At 47.9% G+C, this 22521-nt stretch overlaps 1 protein-coding gene and 1 long non-coding RNA gene across 4 annotated transcripts in view; one reads left to right on the forward strand and one right to left on the reverse strand.

Annotated features, from left to right (window-relative positions):
• Window positions 1-2484: 2484 nt before the first annotated feature.
• Window positions 2485-22521, reverse strand: part of MOB3B (MOB kinase activator 3B) — a 200975-nt gene continuing 180938 nt past the window's right edge. For both annotated transcript variants that reach the window (XM_008250610.4, XM_070053169.1), the window contains exon 4: window positions 2485-7756. In XM_008250610.4, coding sequence (XP_008248832.1) covers window positions 7727-7756 — 30 coding nt within the window. In that variant the 3' untranslated portion in view covers window positions 2485-7726. The remainder of the gene's footprint in view (window positions 7757-22521) is intronic.
• Window positions 12287-21580, forward strand: LOC108176398 (uncharacterized). Of its 2 annotated transcripts, XR_011380369.1 has the most exons (3): window positions 12297-12676; window positions 20119-20335; window positions 20623-21580. It is a non-coding gene; the product is annotated as an uncharacterized lncRNA (long non-coding RNA). The 2 variants fall into 2 exon arrangements; XR_007919214.2 differs by lacking the exon at window positions 20623-21580 and having other exon boundaries at window positions 12287-12676; window positions 20119-20448.

The following is a 22521-nucleotide window of genomic DNA, read 5'->3' on the forward strand; positions in this document are numbered from 1 at the left end:
TCCTCTAGATGTGGCACGAGGGGCTGTGACCAAAATGCAAGAAATGTGAGCTGCTGCTGCCTGGGGGACAAATGGGGCTGACTCCTTCACGTGGATGTAGGCAATGTGACCCCTGGGGCAGCCACTTCCTGCCACCTGAGACAAGAATCTGGCATTACAGATCAGGTTTCACAAGAGAAGCCCAAATTCCTGCCATTTAAGTGCCAAGTTTTCTGATTTTTAAATAGTAGCTGTCTTAAAAAAAAAAAAAAAAAAAAAAAAAACTATTTGGTCAACAATTGCAAGCCCAACAAAACATGCCCACAGGCTACATTCAGTGTATAGTCTGCCTCGCTGTCACATCTTGGTGTTCATTTTAGACAGTGGAACTGAAAACAGAGGAATTCCTTTTCTTGTATTCGTGATTGGGTTCCAGAAGTCTCCCCCACTAGAAGTCACCCAGTTTAATTTTTTAATTCTTTTGACAGGCAGAGTTAGAGAGAAAGGTCTTCCTTCTGTTGGTTCACCCCCCAGATGGCTGCTACGGCCGGCACGCTGCGCCAATCCGAAACCAGGAGCCAGGTGCTTCCTCCTGGTCTCCCATGGGGTGCAGGGCCCAAGCACTTGGGCCATCCTCCACTGCCTTCCTGGGCCACAGCAGAGAGCTGGACTGGAAGAGGAGCAACCAGGACAGAATAGGCGCCCCAACCGGGACTAGAACCCGGGGTGCCAGCACCACAGGAGGAGGATTAACCTAGTGAGTCATGGTGCTGGCCCAGTTGTTTCATTTTCTGACACCTTTTGTCAGGTACAGTATTCTATTGATTTTAGCAACAGTGGCTGTTATTTGAGTCATCTATCATTGTAATTATCAATATGCTACATCAATATACAGAATTTAAATACATGCTTTTTTTTTTTCCAATTTTGTTACCTTATTCTCCTAAATAATTACAAGTTAAAGGAACAAATCTATAAGCCCAGTTTGCAGTTCAGAAACCAGAAGCATGGAACAATTAAACTACTCACAGTGAAACATTACAGCTAAGAGCAAATCAGAAATTAAAACTCAGTTTTATTTACTCTGATTTGAGTCTTAGTTATGATATAGTTTATTTTTATGTGAGTTGATCATCCAATTAATATGGAACCTCACCATAAAAAAAATAAAAATAGGGGCTGATGCGTAGTGCAGTGGGTTAAGACGCTACTTGCATTCGGCATTTCACATCAGTGGGCCAGTTTGAGTCCTGGCTGCTCTGCTTCAAAGCCAGCTTCCTGCTAATACTCCTGGGAAAGCATCAGAAGATAGCCCAAGTACTTGTACCCCTACCACCCACGTGGGAGAGACCCAGATGGAGTTCTGGGCTCCTGGCTTCAGCCTGGCCCAGACTTTGTCACTGTACAAGGTCATTTGGGGAGTGAACTAACTGATGTCACTTTGTCTTTCAAATAAACACAAAATGTTTTTAAAGAATATACAAAGAGGGGCCAGAACTGTGGCATAGCGGGTAAAGCTGCCATCTGCAATGCCGACATCCCACATGGGCGCTAGTTCAAGTCCTGGCTGCTCCACTTCCAATTCATCTCTCTGCTGTGGCCTGGGGAAGCAGTAGATGACCCAAGTTCTTGGATGCCTGCACCTGCGTGGGAGACACAGAAGAAACTCCTGGCTTCAGATTGGCGCAGCTCTGGCCATTGTGGCCAACTGGGGAGTGAACCAGCAGATGGAAGACCTCTTTTTCTTTCTGCCTCTCCTTCTCTTCTGTGTAACTCTGACTCTCAAACAAATAAACCTTTTAAAAAATATATACTTAAAGTTTTTTGGAAAATGCAAAAGTTTATTTTGATTTTGATGAAAGGAATTTGAAATTCATGCATTTTTTCCATTATATGAATTTTTCATGAAATTTCTGAAAACCCCTCATAAAACATTACTCTGTGGAGAAACTAAATTACATGCTTGATGTCTTTCTGAAAAATTATGTAGGCAAGATAAAGAAACATCTGCTAAAAGGCAATGGTGGCATACATGTGTTTTCAAATGGAACTTTAAAAAATGTTTACTTCCATCTACTTCAAAGGCAGAGCATCACAAAGAGAGATCAAAAGATCTTGTATCTGCTGGTGTACTACCCAAACACCTGCAATAGCCAGGACCTGGCCAGGCTAAAGCCAGGAGGCAAGAACTCCATCCGGGTTTCCCATGTGGGTGGCAAGGACCCAAGTTCTTGAGACATCATCTCTTGTCTTCCAGGATGCATCAGCAAGAAGCTGGATTGGAAGTGGAGGTGCCAGGACTCAAACTGGCACTACCTATGGCACAAAGACATCCCACGTGGCAGCATAACCTCTTGGGCCACAACACTGACCCTTTCAATGAATTCTGAATTAGTTTTTATAAAATTAAATGTCCCTTATATTTACTGGTCTCAGGACCACTGAAACATAAAGAATCTATTTGTTAAAGAAATAAATCGAGCATTAAAAAAAGACAAACTAAACGATGGTTATACGTTTTTATTTGTGACATTTGAATTCCTAAGTTCACATAGAACTGATTTGATAAATATCTTTAATTTTTCTTGCTTTTCTAATTGATTTAATTATGTTAGTCTGCTTTTCTTACAGTCAAATTCTTAATCCAATTACAATTGGAACTAAAAATACAGTAAGTATTTTTTTCCAGATGTAGGTAAAAAAGATACAGGAAAATGTTGTAATCAGAACACTAGAAGCTAGTAAAACAGCTTAATTGTTTGATTAGAAATGGATTCTTCTCTCCATAAGTTATACAAATCCTTATATAATCATCAAAAACTCTTACCCCAAATTAATACCTGCACAGGGGGAAACAGTTTGTTATAAAAGTTTTGCATTGGTATACTTTTTAAAACATAAAAGCAAACATTATTCCAAAACACACATTGTTTGGCTAATTCTAGAAGAGAATTATCAATTTCTTCAAGGACCAAAATGATCAGAGCAGGAATGACAATATTATCCAAATGATCCTCTATCTCACTGTAGCGATTGTGTCTTTGTACATCTTTCTTGAAGACATGGCCAAATTTTTCCTATAATATTTATTTTACTCACAGTGTTATCCATGGGTTGTGGAAGGGATAGAACATTAGAGATTAGAAAAGATGAGACAAAAAGATGAGAGGAATCCTATCCAAGACCCTTACTGCTTTGCCATTTACAAAAGTGAGTAACCAAAAGAAAAACCAACACATTGCAATCTCATGAGGAATGTTAAAAGGAGAAGGAAAGGAAGGCAGCCCAAAGTGGTAGGATAGCATAAAGAATTTTGTGTGGGCAATTAAAATAGAAAAGCAAATTTCTAACTGTATAAAAAGCAAGCCAGGACTCAGGAAAGACACAATATAGTTTACAGAAGGCATAAAGTCATGTATTGTGCTCACCGTTGGTCACATCCATAATGCTGAGATGGCGAGAAGTGTGAAAAAGTTTTAAGTTGAACTACAGAATTGTTAAACAATGGAGCAACAGACTTCAGAGAGAATAGTGCTGTTGGAGAGAGAACTCTAAAGCAAAGACTGCAGGACAATCAATAAGATTCTTCATTTAACAGGCAGGCAAATAACACTCTCACTTATTTTTACTAGTCCTATATAGTCTTCAGATCTCTCTCAATGGGGCACAGCACAAAAGATGGGCTGAAACTCAAAATCAGACTTTGGCTTGAATTGCATGGAAGGATTTCAGGTGCTGTAAATTGCTCACTCGGAGACTCCAAAGGATGCCATAGGATTTCTATGCTTAAAGAACTGGGAGGAATGTTACTGACACAGGTCGGGAGGTGGAAGGGATGCAGTAAGGAATCTGTCAAAGTTTCTTTCTCTCATCCTGGTTTTCAGAGTGTGCTCTTAGCAATGAGAAACTGCCCAACAAAGAGAAAATTAACAACCTATGGAGCAACAATGACTCTAGAGCAATGTTTCTCGGTCTTCTTTTTTCCCCCATGGACCAGATGGTTTCCTAAGCATCTTCACCACGCCCTGTGTCGTCCCTGGTGAAATTCCAATACCATAATAGATACTTCATACCTTTGTATGTACAGTGGCCCTCTGGAGGGCCTCAGCCAGTGTCAGGTCTATGACTTTTTCCCTCAAACAACAACTGGCAATCGCCCTTCCCAAGAACCCATAAGGCTAAATGCGAGGGCACTGATTCCAGGGGGAAAAGTTGTATGTATTTCACCTCTGGCTCTATTTCAACCAGGACCACGCGAATGCTCCTAAGCCAGCAGACTGAGGCACTGCCTACAGGCGGCACCTTCCTGCTTCTCCTTCCAGCTCTCACTGCTCTAGGATCTCATTGCAATGGTTATGCTCTTTCAAAGTCCCGTGCCGTGAGAATAAGCAATGAGCATCCATAATATGCAAGACTCCCACTCTATAATCAAATGTACATGTACTCAACTGTGAAGCTCCACCATGCATTATGGGACTTAATAAAGCCTGGATCTGGCAGGTAACGCCTGAACTTGCAGATCCATCTTAATATCATAAAGAGACAACTAGACAGTATGTGCATTCTGCCATGATGCAATAGAAAGGAAACATCTCTTAGATGGTATCCTTGAAAAAAAAAACAAAGTTTACTATGAATCTAACATTGAAGAAAGAATCAGAGAAAAAAATTAAGACTTTGGGGACAGCGCTGCGGCTCACTAGGCTAATCCTCCGCCTGCAGCACTGGCATCCCGGGTTCTAGTCCTGGTTGGGGCGCCTATTCTGTCCCGGTTGCTCCTCTTCCAGTCCAGCTCTCTGCTGTGGCCCGGGAAGGCAGTGGAGGATGGCCCAAGTGCTTGGGCCCTGCACCCCATGGGAGACCAGGAGGAAGCACCTGGCTCCTGGCTTTGGAGTGGCGCAGCGTGCCGGCTGTAGTGACCATTTGGGGGAGTGAACCAATGGAAAGAAGACCTTTCTCTCTGTCTCTCTCTCTCTCACTGTCTAACTCTGCCTGTCAAAATAAAAAAAAAAAATTAAGACTGTGGGACATTCCATAAACCACCTAGCCTATACTCTTTAATGTGTCACAAAAGATACCACACACACACACACACACACACACACACAGAACTCAACTCTACTGAAGGAAATTAAAAAAAAAATAGACAACTAAATGCAACATGTGATTTCTGATTGAGCCCTGGATTTTTTTTAAAAGAATTCCAAAGAATATTTTGGGGGCAACTGGAAGATTCTGAACATGAACTGTATTCAAATATTAGATAATAGTAATGCAGTACTGGGGTTCAATTTCTTGGATGTGATAACGATATTACAGATGGAGAGGGCATCATTCTTACAAATATGAGAAACATGGTGAAATATTTTACAAGTTCATGATGGCTGCAGCTTTCTTTGCAATGGTTCAGCAGTAAGAATGCATGTTCATGAAGAGAAAGCGAATGGGGTGAAATGTTAACGACTGGAGCATTCAAGGCGATAAGGGTCCTCGTTGAAATCTTTCCACTTTGTTCCCCAAGTAAAAAGAAAAAACAGGAGACAGAGCCAAGTTGGGAGAAGAAGCAGGGCTGTCCATGTCTGACCCAGCGACTACACAGGCCTCAGGGGCTGCGGGGCTCAGATTCCCCACCCACATTAAGAGAAACTGGGAAGATGCCAGTAGGCCAAAGAGATGAAATCACCTGTGAAGATTTTCTTCCTAATTTGCCAAACAGAGAAACACCATAATTAAAAAATAAGAACAGTTTGCCAGCATTTACCCTAGACAAATTGATTAGTGCAATTAGCAATATAACCAGGCAGAAATCGTTCCAAGAACTTTAAAAAACATTTGGATTTTTATGCTTCTGCATGTGGATTTTTAAACTGAGTGGAAATTTCATACACACAGTTAACAGTAAATAAAAGAATTTGTGACAAATGTCTTAAGATTCCAGCTTCCCATCTGACAAGATATTATTGAAATGCAGGAACATTCAAATTTTTAACACTAAAATCCTGTGGTTTTCCATGGTACAGAGTTACAGAGGTCCTGGAGGGCGCACGCTCCACACTGTCATTTCTCTGTCCCACCGTTCTGCAGTCCCAGGTGATGCTGTGTACTGCACAGGTCAGAAACTGGGGGCTCTTGGGTCCCTAGGACATTCACAGCCAACAGCTCAGAAACACCTTAGCCGATCTTGTCTTCTCAGAGTTACTTAGGAAGCAAGAGGAGGAGGATGTCTATTGTTGATCAGAGCACAACAACACCGAGAGAGGTAGCAGCATTTGGATTCCATGAGACAACCTTTGTGAGACTCGAGGCAAGGGTCAGCCTGCTTGCTTAAGGCGACACAGAATGCCACTGTGCCCATCCAGGCAGCCCTTTCGTAAGTTTGGACAAATAAGAGTTCACGCTTTCCAGCAATCTTGGCAGCCAAAAGTGGCTGTTCAACACAAAATCAAACAAAATCAGAGTTGTTGAGTTATTCTTTAATCACTATTACATTGAGTGCACTAATACATTCTTATCTACGTCCCTTCACCAACTGGTACTTTGTTAAAGCAACTGATCACCGGAAGTGTCATCACCCCCTCGTCACAGGCTGTCAGGACCATTACAGTTTAGGGAATGAATCAGAGAAGGCAACATTTCATCAACTAAACCTCGTTTAGATTTCAAAAGGCAGGCTGCACTACAGAATGCGTCATCCTGTCTACTGGGGGAGGAGCACTGGACAGGATGGAGGAAGGAAGGTAGCTCCAGTGCCACTGTTCCCTTAGCAACGGTGGCACAATCACAGGGGGCAGACATCAGCTGTGTGCCACACACATCACGGCAGAGGGGAAGGAAACCTCAGCTGGGTTGAGGAGCACCAAGGTAAGGCTCCAAGTCACCAGGCCGAGTGGTTAACCCACATGCACCCCATATGCAACTGTCCTCTTGCTTTGTCACGGAAATGTTAGGATTCCGTAGAGGCAGCCACAACCCCCTGTCCTTTAATAAGAACAAACACCGCACTAAGCAGGCCTGGGGCTCCTGCTGGTCATTCTTGGTCATTTACAGATTTCTTGGATGAAGGAACATCTTCAATGGAAGAGACAGGGAATGACAGTGGTTAGCAAAAATACATTCGGATCAGGCGAACTGGTAACGTGTTAGCTTCACGCTAGTGACCAGCCTCCTCCCTGCAGTTAGCAGTGATGACCCTGTCTGGGCAGAGACAAGCCAGCACACGGCGTGGTCCCTGATAAAACTGCTTGTGTGGCTTCAGGTCCCGTGCCACGTTAAACCACAGGAGCGGGACAGCAGCGCTCAGAGACCTGAAAGCAAGGCTTGTTAGAGAAGAACTTGCTGTGCAGCCAGAGTTCCAAAACTCACAGGAGCTCACAGAAGCCGCCCGCAGACAAGACAGGGGCGTGGAAAAGTAGGAATGCGCATCTCAGTCTCACAACCCGAATTCCAGAAAGCTCAGGCGGCAGGTCACGGGCGGCAGGTCACGGCGGAACGGGGAGTGCAGTCTTGCTCCTGGACGGTCCTCAAGCCAGAGGGTTCAGGCTGGCCCTTGTTCCCGGTGTGGAGCCCCCGGGGCCACAGGTCTTGGCTAGCAGCACTCAGAGCATTAAGAGCACACGGAGTAAGCAGGACACGTCGCCGGGAACCGCGGCTCCCTAAACCCCTGCTCCTGGAAACAGGGGCACCATCAGTCAGGAGGGCTGCCTCCTGGGCTCAGGACTCCGGGAGGAAACAGCGTTCCTTTCTTCCGCTAGTGACACATCCTGCTCGTCATCTCCTTCTGGAAAGCAAGGGGAGAAGGGAGGTTAGGAGAAACCAGAAGCAGAGTAATGATCTGACGGGTTGAAGACACTGCTGGGGCCTCGGGACTCTTTACATGAAAGGTTGCACACACGCCCGTGAATGAGGCTCAGTGAGGAAGTGTTGCACTTGGTCGGTAGGTTCCTTTCCTCCAAGAGCTTGTTTGGGCCATCTTGCCCAAAGTCCAGGCTGGTTTTTCTGAAAAACTGCAAAATCTGAAGCCTCTAGGCAGCTGGAGTTGCAGAACAGCCATCTGCTTCGGGTGGAGAACAAGTGCTCCAGTTGCCCCAGTCCCCACCACTCCCAGCTCTCTCTCCAAGGAGACAAGTGTCACTTACCAGTGGATAGGATAACTGGATTTGGGCTGCTACTTTTCTTAGGGTAGAGAACAATTTCTCTTGAGTGATGTTTCAACCAAAGATCCCGAAATGAAAGATGACTTAAGCCAGGACAAGCGGGAGGGAGGATGTGTCTCAATGGAAATGAAGAATATGCCAAAGTGTTTCTCATGCAGCCATCAACTTCACCCGCCTGGCTCCTGTGGGCATCTTCAGATCCCACATGTGCCAGCATCTCTTTTCCTCTGGCACTGGGCACAGCTGAGTCCACTGCCTGTGGCCTGCTTCCACCACATCCTGCTCTCCACCTGTTACCTGGCTAATCCAATGCAGGCAACATGACTCCATCTGCCTGGGTGGCCTGACTCCCGGCCCAGCCCAGTGTGGACATCTTCTTTTTTAAGATAATTTATTTGAGTGGCAGATGGAAAGAAAAAGAGCTCCTATTCACTTGTTTCTCTCCAAATACCCACAATGACTGGGGCTGGGCTGGGGCCAAAGCTGGAAGCTGGGACCTCAATCCAGGTGCCCAACGAGGGTGGCAGAATCTCAACAACCTGAGCCATCGCAAAAAATGGCCTACATGAAAGATCTCGTGAGTGAGATCCTGGTGGAAAGAACGGGCCATCAAAGAAGTAGGTAGCTTTCTCTGAAGGGAGGAGAGAACTTCCACTTTGACTATGGCCTTGTCTAAATAAGATTGGAGTTGGGGAACTCAAAAGGCTTCCATAGCCTTGGCAGCTCATGACAAGAGCCTCAGGTGATTACTGACTTCATAAATAAGAGTGTCAATTGTTAAATCAACAACAGGAGTCACTGTGCACTTACTCCCCATGTAAGACCTCTGTCCTTAATGTGTTGTACTATGAGAATTAAGATAATTCTTAATTATCTTAAAACTACTACTCAAACAGTACTCTATAGTTTGTGTGTCTGTGTGGGTGCAAACTGTTGAAATCTTAGTATAGAGCTGATCTTCTGTATATAAAGATAATTAAAAATGAATCTTAATGAAGAATGAGATAGGAGAGGGAGTAGGAAGTGGGACAGGAGTGGGGGTGGGAGGGCAGGTATGGTGGAAGAACCACTATAATCCAAAAAGCTGTATCTACGAAATTTATATTTATTAAATAAAAGCTTTAAAAAAGAAAAAAAAAAAACACACTTGAGCCATCACTGCTGCCTCCCAGGGTCTGCACTGGTAGGAAGAGTTAGGAAGCAACCCAGGCAGTGCAGTGGGGGAAGTGGAATCGTACTGCTCACGGCCCACCTGCACCTCGATGCACTCTGGGGTGCATGCATGGACTATGTCTCTTGGCTGTCCTGACCGAGAGCAAGGAAGTACCAGGAGTGTGAGGAAGAAGAAATGCTACCTGAACCACTACCTGTGCTCTCCCCTGAGTATCTCCCAGCCCTAACACGGCGCCCACACAGGGTGGCAGCTCCTCGTTCTCCAACAACGGGCTGGGAAGCAGGCTTGGGAGCTTTATGCCATTTGTCAGATTGGGAGGATAGATTTTACGTCACTTTCATATGGTGACTGAATTGCTTTTGAGCTTCACGTGGGGCACAGCAGGCTGCGGCTGCTGCCTCTCTTGCAGGCTACAGCATCCCAGCCTGGAAGACAGGAAACCCAGAGTAAATGGGCATGAGGATGGAACTGCCCAGGTACCGGGAGGATCCTTTTGCTTGAAAATGATAACAAAGTGTTGGTTCAAGAAATGAAAACATCCAGGCCAGAACCAGGCACTTGTGCAAGTCTGCAACGTTATTAATTTTAGGCAATTACATACAAATACATATGTGGGAAAACTAAATGACCATTTACTTGTGCTTTTTACTTGGGTATGGACAAGATGCTTGGGACATAGGCTGCTGATCTCCAGGAGCTACAAACCACCAGGGACAAAGAGCAGTGGACCACAAATTAAAATACAACAGCACGAATGCAAATACAGTAGGGGGCCTCAAGGCACAGTGGAACCAAACTTGTGTCTGTCAATCACACTTCAGACCTTAGCTGGGATGGCCCTGTGTTAGGGACATCTGACCCTCTTCTGTGTTCTATAGCACCCGCTTCACAATTGGAAAGAGTCCATCACTAGTTTCACCCCCGCTCCCAAACTCATCCCATGTCGGATCCCATAAGATCCAAGAGGGAAGGAGCTGCGTCTGCTGCTTGCGGACATGACAGTCCCACATGACTGGCAGCTCCCGCTCAACCAGTGTTTGTTTAATTAAGGAACGAAGAGTCCCTCAGTCTTCCCATCTGTAAAGTGGAGAGAGTGATGCGCACCTGAGATTACCAGGAAGGTCAGAATTCTACATACACGGACTCAGGACAAAATCCCTTCCTGATCCTTCCTGTAGAAAGCCGGCAGGAATCGTCCTTCCTGGGCGGCCTTCTCTGATGATGCGGCCACTGAGCAGGACCCCCCCCCCCCCCCAGTGTAGAAGGAGAAGCCTGATGGGTGATGGGGGCCCTGGAGGGAAGGGGTGACAGCCTGAGGGAGGACAGGCTTGGGGACACGGCCGGGACCCAGTCTTCCGGCTGGAGCAGAACAGTGGCCACAGCATTCTGTGGACATGGGGACTGGGACAGGTAAGTACACAGCTGTGCAATAAGGGCCCATGCACCTGTTATGAGGAATGCATATAAATGAGAACAATCCTAGAAAAAGTCTGCTGGACCTCTCTTAAGCTTCCAAAAGTTCTTGTGTTTGGGGTTAACTTTCAACGACAGAGATGGGAAAAAATAAGGTGGAAATGCAACAAGCATATGTGAATGTGTGTTTATGTGTATGTGGTGGGGGGAGAGAGTTCACAGAATGGACACAATGTCAGCTTTATGACTAATTCTGTATGATTTGCAATGGGTCAGTACTTGTGGGAAGAAAGGAATGAGCATCTGTCAAGCACTCACTAGGTGTCAGGTGCGCTGGGGCGCCTGTGTCATAATCTGAAGGGCAGGGAGGTGGATCCTCCACACAGGAGAGTCCTGGCGTCAGGGCACAAGCGACTGCTCAAGGTAAATCAGCAGACAGCAGAGCCTGAGCGGCAATGGCTGCTTCCACGCCAGCGTGCGACTCGTCAGTCCCAGGGTCCGTGGCTGCAGGATGTTACAGCACCTGACCCTGACCCTGACCCCAACTGTAACCCTGAGAGGCAAGGTTTGCTGTCTCCACCGTGCCGATGGGCAGACAGGCTCACGGAAGAACAGCAACTGCCACAGGCACACAGAAAGTGGCAGGCGTGGGTTTCATCCTTGTGTCTGATTACAAAGGCCAGCTCTGCTGCCACACCATGTCATGAATGCACGTTCCGCTGTTATTGACTTATATATTAATTGAATTATATATCAATGATAGATGGCCATGTGCTTTCCTGATTTTTTGAAATGTCAGATTTTTTTTCCCTTTACCCAGAATGACACCAAATGTGAATCACAGGTGCAATGGGTAAATATTACAACAATCATGCCACTGACAGATGCGACACTAGACATAGGGAAGAGTATTTTTTAAAAAGCAGCAGTGTTCTGCCCTAAAATGGGGCAGAGAATCTGTTTCTTAGGATAGATCTTTAGTTCCTACAGGAAACGAACAGTTGATACATCAGTTCAGAAACACGAGGAAGGACGTTTCAATTGGTTCCATCGTTCAAAAGTCTACAGGCCCCCCCCCTAAAATCAATTAATCCATCCCAAGTGAACCTTAAAAAGAAAAAACGCTAAAGGCACCCCCAAAGCTGTATTCTTGCACATTCCCACTAGGTGGCGCCAATGAGCTGTTTAAGAAGCAACTTCCGCCGAGCAAAAAAATAAAACTCCTGCATGGCCTAGGCTGGGACTGCGGCTTCCTGAAGGCAAATGGCTGAAGAACTTCTACCAAGGACGCGATTTAAGACGAATTTGCCAGCGCTGGGGGTACTGAGTGCTTATGTGTTGAGGCAGGCCACTAAAGAATTCCAAAAGGAGCTTAGAAATGCCATCTGCTGGGGTGGTGATCATTTTCTGACATGGTCACAGAAACCGTACTCGGGGCATACGTGCAGATTTCTAAAAAATGCTTGGATTTTAAAGAATGTTCTTGAGGAAGCAACAGAACAGTGGTTTGGCTGCGGCACTCAGTAGCGCGTGCTTTTTCTCCAGGGAGTAATTGATGGTTAATCCCAGGGTTCTCTGCTCTGAACGGCAGCCTGGGGCACAAAGCCATCCGGAGTGGGTCCCGCCACCCTCTGCTCAGCTTCAGTTCGATCCCCACCCACTCGCCACACTGCCAGGCACTCCAGACCTGTCCGCGACAGACAGGTGGCTCCCCGGCCTTTCTCAGGGGGCGTCTTCCGTCCGTCCGGGAAACGCGTTCTGCTCCTCTTCCCGACCTCTTGCCAGGCCCAGCTGCCAGCTCCTCCCCGGTTCCCCCCTACTCTGCACATGGGTGCACTCCAGCATTTGACCAGCTCTGGAGTTGATCATTTCCTTGTTGCCTGCGTCTCAGAAGACTTCAAACTTCGCTGTATATTCCTGCATGATGAGGAACTGTTTCTGCCCAGGCCATATGCCCGTATGTATGGTTTGATCCTGTATTCGGTGTGGGGGTGGGGAATACAAGCCAAATGTAGGCCCAACAGGATGAGTTTTTCTCTGGGTAAATGAAAATATCCATGTTTTCCATTTCTGATGTTTTTGTTCTCTGCATATTCTCTGAATTTTAAAATAATTTTATACACATGTAATTTGTTCTGATAAGAAAACAAAGTTCCAGTAATTTAGAAAAGTAAAAAGGAAAGTAGATTGAAATGCCGAATCAAAACCATATTTAAGTTTTCGAAATGAAGCTTTAAAATGACTCTGCCCAGTTTTGTGAGGATGGCGAAGTCAGCCTGTATTTTGCACGAGATACACAGCTTGTTCAGTTCTAAACACTCTTTAAAAGGAAAACAGTCTCTGTTTCTTAGCCACCAGCGGTTCTCTGACATGCACAGAACAAACTCCTGTGCATTTCGAGGTGTCGAGTCTCACCCTTTTCCTCCACTGCACCGACCCATGTTTATAGCTGACAGTGGAGGGGAGGAATAAATGGGTTGGAGAAGTCCTTGCGAAGTGACACCCGCTCGGTCACACAAACCGTTCCTGACCCCTGACTCCATTGCTTCCTCTCCAGCAGCACACATGCTGGCTCCTAGTAACCTGACCATCTCGTGGAGCTGAGAAATTCTTCCAGGTGGCAGTCGCCACGTAGCAGGGCAGTCTTATTTATTTATTTATTTATTTATTGACAGGGAGAGTGGACAGTGAGAGAGAGAGAAAGGTCTTCCTTTGCTGTTGGTTCACCCTCCAATGGCTGCCGCGGCCGGCGCGCTGCGGCAGGCGCACCACTCTGATCTGAAGCCAGGAGCCAGGTGCTTCTCCTGGTCTCCCATGGGGTGCAGGGCCCAAGTACTTGGGCCATCCTCCACTGCACTCCCGGGCCACAGCAGAGAGCTGGCCCAGAAGAGGGGCAACCGGGACAGAATCCGGCACCCCGACCGGGACTAGAACCCGGTGTGCCGGTGCCGCTAGGCGGAGGATTAGCCTGTTGAGCCGCAGTGCCGGCGAGGGCAATCTTACTGAGTTAATGGCAGGAATTGCAATGCAAGCTCCAAGCCACAGTGACGGCCTCAGAGCCCACTGGGAGAGGTGGGAGGAATTCCTGCAGGTGGCCCAGCCAACTGTGCCAGAGGGAGGACTGCTGGCCCGTGGGCTCTGCGCATGGCAGAAAGGGACACACTGTGGGATAGGGCTCTGAGCACTCACTCGGCTGCTTCAGGGCACATCCTTGCCTCACCCCAGTGCTCAAACTCCTCGAGGCGGCTCCCACAATTTCTAAGCGAAGTCCCAGCGGCATACACACTGCTCTTCTTCCTCCTGGGTCTTCTCAATGCCCCGCGCCCCATCACTCCCGACATCCTCCTCCCCTGGGGACCCACAGCAGCTCCCATGCATACACTTTCCTCTGCTGCTGTTTTCTCTGAACACCCTTGTCCCCACTCAACGCCCTTCATGCTCCTGATCGGTTGTCACCTCCTCAGGGACATCTTCCCCTACTTGCCCACCTTGTCCCCAGAAGTCTTATTTACTCCCCCACCTTTTGGGGGGGGGAGGTGTTTATTGCAGAGCATGGAGATAGGGACAGGGCAGCTCTTGCTCAACTCCTGGGCTCCCCAAGGGGTTACAGCAAAGGTTTTATGGATCAATGCTGGGGCTGACAGGTGCGTGTTTGGTTTATGTCCAAGTTCCTGGTTGGTCAGCGGTGCTCATGGCCTCTTTGATTGGCTGGCCACACCATGTTCTTTATGATGGAAAGGTGGGCTTCCGTTAATCTGGGGGCTATACGCCAGTGGTAATGACTTCTTACCCTGGACCTGGAGTTCCCCTAAAACATATCCCCTTGAGAAAAAGACGTTAGTTATTGGAGAAACAAATGACCTTATGATTCCGGTGGTAGCTGCACTACTTCCTCAATTCGGTGAGTTTAGTTAGAGGCGGATGTGCAACCAAAGCAACAGGGTGAGGCCACCTTAAGCTAAGGGAGAGGCTAGAAGGCCGGGACCTGGTGGTACTCAGCATCTGCATTTGAGACTTTGTGTAGGGGCTGGGTTTCAGCATCCCCTGTTTCTTGCTACTCCTCAGTCCTGAGTAGGGGTGACAACCAGGAGCTCCCCTAAGTGTGTAAGAAAACATCAGCCTCAAGTCCCGTGAACAAGAACACTTACGAGGCCCTTAGACCCACGCATTCTAGAGGTGGAAGGAAACAGAGCTGTACCTACACCTATCCTGTGGGCTCCTTTCCTACACTTCTACGAGGGATGTATCGCTTTTTCTAATTCACAAACGAGGAATCAAGGCCCAGAGGAGTGGCCCAGGACTACACAGCTACTCAAAGGGGAAGAATAAGGATTCGAGCCCAGGTTGGGTTGACTTCAAAGCGAAATGAAGCAAACCAACAAAAGCGTGCTGCTCCCGCGGCTCCATTCGGGAAGCAGGGCTGACAACCAGGAGTAAGGTTGTTTCTGGCTGCTTCTCAACTAGATTGGATTAGAAGCACTACAGCAGCATCTGCAATCTCTGTTTCTTCTAATTCAGTCATTTCCTGCTGATTCTTAAGAAACAAGAAGAAAAAGGAGGGAAGAAATATTGCAAATAAACAGTCAAGGAAGAGAAGCAGCAGAGATGGAAGGAAGGTGGGTACAGAGGACTCAGCAGTGTGGTAGAAGCTCTGTGCTGGAGACTCTGTGAAAATGACCTTTATGTATTGGGGCTGGCGCTGTGGTGCAGTGGGTTAACGCCCTGGCCCGAAGTGCCGGCATCCCATATGGGCACCAGTTCAAGACCCAGTTGCTCCACTTCCAATCCAGCTCTCTGCTATGGCCTGGGAAAGCAGTAGAAGATGGCCCAAGTCCTTGGGCCCCTGCATGGGAGATCCGGAAGAAGCTCCTGGCTCCTGGCTTCGGATTGGCGCAGTTTCGGCCATTGTGGCCAATTGGGGAGTGAACTAGTGGATGGAAGACCTCTCTTTCTCTCTCTCTCTCTCTCTCTCTTCGGCCATTGTGGCCAATTGGGGAGTGAACTAGTGGATGGAAGACCCCTCTCTCTCTCTCTCTCTCTCTCTCTGTGTAACTCTGGCTTTCAAATAAGTAAATAAATCTTAAAAAAAAAAAAAAAAAAGAAAATGACCTTTGTAAATAGCCCATCTGCCATTAAAACCCATTAGCTTAAAACAGAGGGTGAGAAGCAACAACTTGATGTTCAATTTGGCCCTAAAAGAGAAGTAAATTGCTTCTCAGCTAACAGAGCTTTCTCTCTCATCCCCGCCCCACCCACCCCGCATGCCTGACTCTTCTCTCTCTCTCTCTCTCTCTCTCTCTCACTCACTCACACACTCACACACCAACGCCTGAGGACAGGAGAAGAGACACATCCCCTGGAGAACCTTCTGCAATGAAGGAGCTTCACCAACACATTTAAAAGGAAAATTAGATATTCCCTGACATATAATGGCCCAATCTACAATTTTTCAACTTGACCATGGTTCAAAGGCTACAACATGCAATAGAAACCATACCTTGACTTTTAACTTTTGAGCTTTTCCTAGGCTAGCAATACAGAACCACCATTCTGCTATCACTTTCAGTACAGTATTCAATCAATTACATGAAATATTTAACACTTTAGTCCAAAACAGCCTTAGGCCAAGGTGAGGCTGACCACCTGCAGTACTGTGGGTGTTCTGAGCATGCTGGAGGTGGGCTAGGCTAAGCTATGATGTTCAGTATGTTAGGTCTGTCAAGTACATTTAAAAAAAAAAGATTTATTTATTTATTTGAGAGGCAGAATTACAGAGAGAGGACTTCCTTCTGCTGGTTCACTCCCCAAATAGTTGCAACACCCAGAGCTGGGCCGATCCCAAGCCAGTCGCCAGGAGCTTCTTCTCAGTCTCCCATACGGGTGCAGGGGCCTAAGCACTTGGGCCATGTTCCACTGCTTTCCCAGGTGCATTAGTAAGGAGCTAGATAGGAAGTGGAACAGCTGGGACTTGAACCAGCACCCATGTGGGATGCTGGCATCACAGGCGGAGGCTCAATCTACTCTGCCACAGCGCCAGCCCTCATCAAGTATATTTTCAGCTTAGGATGGGGTGCTCTGAATGTTAAGCCCTCTGTAAGTCAAATGATCGCCAGAGAAGGCATGAAAGGGAAATGGTAGGTCTGGCACAAAAGAAGGTGAACAGATGCCGCTCTTTTTCAGAGCTTCCTGTCCCTCAGGCAGCAGCACAGCACAGCCTCCCAGTCTGGGGCCCCTGGCTGGAGCGTGGCCCCTCACTCTCATCAGCTCTCAGTCTGCACTCAGATGGAGACAGAAGAGACTGGGGAAGTCGGGCTGGACCTGGGGCGGAAGCACAGGGCCAGCGTCTCTGGGGGGCTGGGGGTGAGCAACACCAAAGCCCTCTAATTTGAAAGAAGCTCATTCCTGAGAGCAAGGTGGGGCCCCCTGCACGTAGAGGCCGGAGCACAAAGACAGCTTTCCGAGGTGCCTTTCACGTCCTAGATGTTTCTTACAGCCCCAGAAATCTTCAGATTGCATCCGTATAATCCATTCTTTCTTTCATTATGGGCTGTGTTTTTCCTCCTCCCAAAGTGTGCAGGATGGAAATTCCATTTCTCTCATGGTCCTCTCCCCCACTTCCTCCTTCCCTCTGGTGCTGGTGAGGTCTATGCCAAGGTTTCACTACCCACTCCTCCCCAAAGCAGGGTTCAGCTCCTGCCAACACCCATTTCCCTCAGGCCATGCTTCTACACCCAGTGTCACACAGACATTTTACAGTTTCCTCATCTGTAAATGCAACCCACTAATAGTGTGGCAAGTCCTTGGGATCAGGTGATTTTCCTGGAGGAGTGATGAGGAAAAGAAACGTGAGTTGGCACCACCAAGGGATGCTGGGTATTGGCTAAACCACATGGGCCAGTCTGACCAAAGGATTCAACGAGGCTTCCCCCACGTTGCTGGTGACACTGGTGTCAACAGAATTCCAGTAACGGGCAGGTGTGGTTCTCCAAAGTCAGAAGAGGCAGCGGTGGTGTGTGAAGGCACGTGATCACAAAAGTCAACCTCAGTGGCTCTCTCTGAATCCCTTTGAATCAGAGTCACCCAGTGTGAAGGGCCACGCTGCCTTGTGGTCCCAGCGGTCACAGTCATGTGGTTCCAACGTGCGGCCGAGGTCCAGAAGCTCTACTCTGTCTGGTCTCTGCTGCGAACATTCATGGCATTGGCTGCAAATGAGCTACTGAGGCTCCAGACAGGCACCAAACTGCTCTACGTGCCTCTCCTGCTCCTGCCCGAGCAGGATTTGCCTCTACCAACGCAGCAGCCTTGCATCCCCTCGTGTCCCTGCACACTCATTCCTTCTGCCCCTTCCTCACTTCAACTCTTCAACCCTGTGCAGTTGTCTACGAAGGGTACAAGCCGCCCAGCTGGGAGACAGAGCAATTTCGAGGAAGGGAACAGGATCCTGAGGCGGGAGGAAAGGGAGCGGGGATGCTAGCCGGGCGCTGGCACTAGCTGCTCAGCACTTGGCTGGCAGCTGGCTCTCCTCACCCAGAGCTCAGCCCTGCTTTGAAGGGGAGGGTCCCCCGGCAAGGGAGATGCAGGCAAACCTCAGGCCGCTCACTGCAGGGAAATCCCCAGAAAAAGAGAATAGAAAAAAATAAATAAAATAAAGTAAACAAGCAAATCCCAAACATCCCAAACAACTCTCCAGCCAGCTCCCTGTGGGAAAGCCGGGCCAGCTGTGGATGGAAACGCTGGGGCCGTTCCTGGCTGGCCTCAGGGCACCGGAGGCTCAGCTGGAAGGGCTGCAGCTGTCCACGCATGGCCAGCCCCCCACTTCCTGCAGCGAGCGTTTCTCTGCTCACTTGCTAGAATCCAAATAGCTGCATGCATCACGGGAACACTGGCCTCTTTCCAAATGCCTTGACAATTCCAGGGAAAAGGCCATCCCAACCCATCTCCCGTGGGGTCACCCCACATATGGGAGCCTCCAGGGACATGGTGCACAGGGAGCTGGGTGCAGGATCGCTCCTGGGCCGTTCCCAGCTGCTTCGTGTGACCCTGTGCTGAGAGAGCCAGACGTCAGGGAACTCTGTGGGCCTGCCAGGGTCGGTTTTCATGCCACACCCTCCTGCTGGGCTTTGGCGGCAGAGGTGCATCCAGCTACTCCGCCATGGTCAAGCAGGTGGGGCTTCCTGGCTGGAGGGTAACGTGACCACCAGGAAACGAGCACATTCCTTGGCAAGGATCAGGCATGAGGCCTCCACCTTTGCTAAAAAGCTATTTTTTTGTTATGTCATTGTGTCTATTTAATGGGAAGTGGGAGAAAGAACTGTCATGGGAAGCTGACACCAGTCAACCTCGATTATTTTGGGAACAAAACTTCACATGTTTAAATAGCTTGATGGATGAATTAATTGGACGAATGAATGAGGAAGTCCTTCCAGGTCACAAAAGGCAGAAAATGCAAGATGGGGCAGTGTTAACACAGCAGAAGCGTTTTGTCCCTAGTAGAGCATCTGTCATTTCCTGATTGTTTTCTACGTGGCTGGCTCAATGCTTTCTGCTTTACATTCATTATTTCATTCAGTCCTTAGAACAATCTCATGCGGTAAGCAGTATTATCCTCCTGGGACTCGGAAGGAACTGAGGTTAAGAATCTTGGTGGCCGGTGCCGCAGCTCAATAGACTAATCCTCCACCTGCGGCGCAGGCACCCAGGGTTCTAGTCCCGGTCGGGGCGCTGGATTCTGTCCTGGTTGCCCCTCTTCCAGACCAGCCCCCTGCTGTGGCCCAGGAGTGCAATGGAGGATGGCCCAAGTCCTTGGGCCCTGTACCCACACGGGAAACCAGGAGAAGCACCTGGCTCTTGGCTTCAGATCAGTGTGATGCGCCTGCCGCAGCGCGCCAGCCGCGGCGGCCATTGGAGGGTGAACCAACAGAAAAGGAAGACCTTTCTCTCTGTCTCTCACTGTCCACTCTGCCTGTCAAAAAAAAAAAAAAAAAAAAAAAAAAAAAATCTTGGCTATGGTCACGTTACTAGTCATTAGGATAGTCAGGGTCGAAACTTCAAAATCTGTCCTCCTAATCAGCCTGCTATATGCCAAGGCGTTGGGCCAATACATTTCCCTTCATGGCTGCACATGCTTTCTGATGAGTTTCTTAGGGCCCACACAATGCCAGCACTGGCCATGGGAATGTGGAGGCATGAGCAGGAACAGGGATATGGCTGGGGGACCATGCACAGGCCGCCCCACCCAGCATGGCTGTGTTTCCTGCTAGCATCCCCAAGTCTGATTTCTTATCAGGCAAGCAGGGCGGCCAGACTGCAACATTTTTTAAAAAATTCTTTCAACTCTAAGTGTATACAAGGTCCAGCCAGCACACAGGAAATAAAAATGATCTTTCTGTTTTCTTTTAGGGATGTGAGTGGCAAATAAGCCAAATGAAATAAAAACAGAAACCTGGCAGGCCACACCTCCCTAAACCGGGACAAGCAGTACTGAGCTGATCAATTCTGCTCCTAAACAGCAGCCCACATGACTGGCACAGGGCGTTTCCACAATGGAGGCATGTGTCTTCGAATGTGTGCACACAGTTGTGAGTTTCTGAGTGCACATGTACACGCGCATGGACAGGTAAACACACACCCCCACCACAGAGAATATTTACTCCTACTGACATGAGAAACAAATTGTTTTTCTTTTACTAAAACCCACAAACATTAAAAATTAGTCACTTTATGTCAACATATTTAGTCTCTTGTTCTTGTAAAGGCAGAGCTGCGTATTTTTCAAGTTCTCATTTAACCACAGGAGCAGGTGGGTGACAGCCACACCCCACAATGCATCGTCAAGGCAGGAGCATGACTTGAAATCATCCACTGTTTCTGTATTCTCAAGATCCCTATCGCTGATCTCCACAGGCTCTCCCATGCTGACACTCCAGGGTTGCAGCATCCCGACTTGCTTTGTGAATCCAGATCTCTCCACCTTTCCACCCTTATGCATCTCACTGCTGCACTGTTACGTCCTGACCGTGCCAGTGCAATGGACCCAGCCTGATCTCCACAACGTGATGCTGTCTGTTCCTCCATGTGGTCGGTACAAGCGCTGGCCCCTCTCTCAGCTGCTGCCCTCTTCTCTTTCCCACCTTTGCTTGCCAAGACCTTCACAGCCGGCTCCACAGCTGTCGGGGATGTGGCTCCCGCCCTCCCGTGCCTGGCACTGGTCAGCACAGTTGGACCAGTTGCTGGCAAAGGCTGCTTGTGCCCCTTGAGTGGAGATGAGCGAAGGAGGACTGAATGCACCTGCTCTGCAGGGTGAAATTGATGTCTACCTGGCCTGGGCCCCTGCCGTGGGGTTGCTCAGCTCTCTGAAGGCTGGGCAGAGTAAGGAATCCTCCTGTTTGCCCCTTCCATCTGGGCCTTTCATCAGGAGTAGGGGAGAGTAGGGGAAAAGAACTGGCTGGGAAGCATGGAGCCGCGCTCTAGGGGACGCTGCAGATGCGCATTTTATTTCTTTGGCGGGAAGCTGAAAGGGCCCAATTTTTAATGACCCTGAAGAAACAGGATTTGTTACTTGGGGGTGTTCTGAACTTTCAGGGCATGGGTCCCTGGAGGAAGAATTTAATCCCCCTGGGAAAACAAAGACATCATAGAAGCTGCCCAGCCTGGCTGAATGTACTTCGGGACAGAGCTTGCCATCACTTAATAAGGTCTCTATTGTGTGTGTGTGTGTGTGTGTGTGTGTGTGTGTGTGTGATGGGGAATTTCTTCCTCAGTGAGCTTGGAACTCAGGGACCTTGCAGTTTGGTTAGCAGTCTCACTGCTTTGGTGGAAACAAAGTGTTTCTTTGACGGAATAAACAGAAATGGAACGAAAAGATACTTTCATTTTAATAAAATAAGACCTGATGCTAGAAATTTCACACCTCCAACTGCAACATGTTCTCAAGCTCCCACAGAGACCATGCGATCCTGTCTGTGCTCCGTTTTGTCACTGACTCTCATCTCTGTAGGGGGGTCACTCGGCTTCCCCTCCAGAGAAGCTCATTCTGCCAGGTATTAACCACGTAGCCCTGGAAAAGTCACTGTCCTCTTCATGTCTCAGCTTCTCTGTCACCTCGATTTTGTCAACAAGCCTTTGAATCCTGTTATCCCTCCAAATCAGGGACCAGAAAACTACAGCCCAAGGGCCAATCCCTACAGCCAAGGGTCTATACCTGTTCTTATGTGGCTCTAAGTAAGCATAGCTCTTATCTTTTTAAATAGTTGAAAAAAATCAAAGAAGAATAATATTTCAAAACTCATGAATAGTATACAAAATTCAAATTTTAATGCCCATAAAACAGCTTTATTGAAGCCATACCCATTGTTTATCCATTGTTTCTGTCTGCTTCCACACTTCACACAATGAACAGTTGTGCCAGACTGCACAGCCCACAAGAGACTTGGATGGCTCTGCACCATTCCAAGTCCATGGCCAATGTGACTCTATAGTTTTCAAATCCATGTGGTTATAAACGAGTCACTGAGCTGCCTTCCAAAATTGACCTGGCAATAAACAGTCCAATATTTCTGCTGTCTTGGAAGAACACCCATAAGAAAGCACATTTAAAACAAGAAAGAAGTGAGTTCTGTTCCTTAGACCTGAACCTCTATGACTTTCAGAGTATGGGGAGAGGCAAGCCCTGTTCGCTCCTCACTCCCATAGATTCTCGACTCACGAACCATGAAAACAATATGAAGTTTACAACGAGGGAATGTGTTTTAGAAGGCAAAAACAATTTTTACTTGTCAAGGCTCCCTCCTCATTTCTTCTTTT

This window comes from Oryctolagus cuniculus, chromosome 1 (genome assembly GCF_964237555.1).
Source record: "Oryctolagus cuniculus chromosome 1, mOryCun1.1, whole genome shotgun sequence".
NCBI classification, from domain to species: domain Eukaryota; kingdom Metazoa; phylum Chordata; class Mammalia; order Lagomorpha; family Leporidae; genus Oryctolagus; species Oryctolagus cuniculus.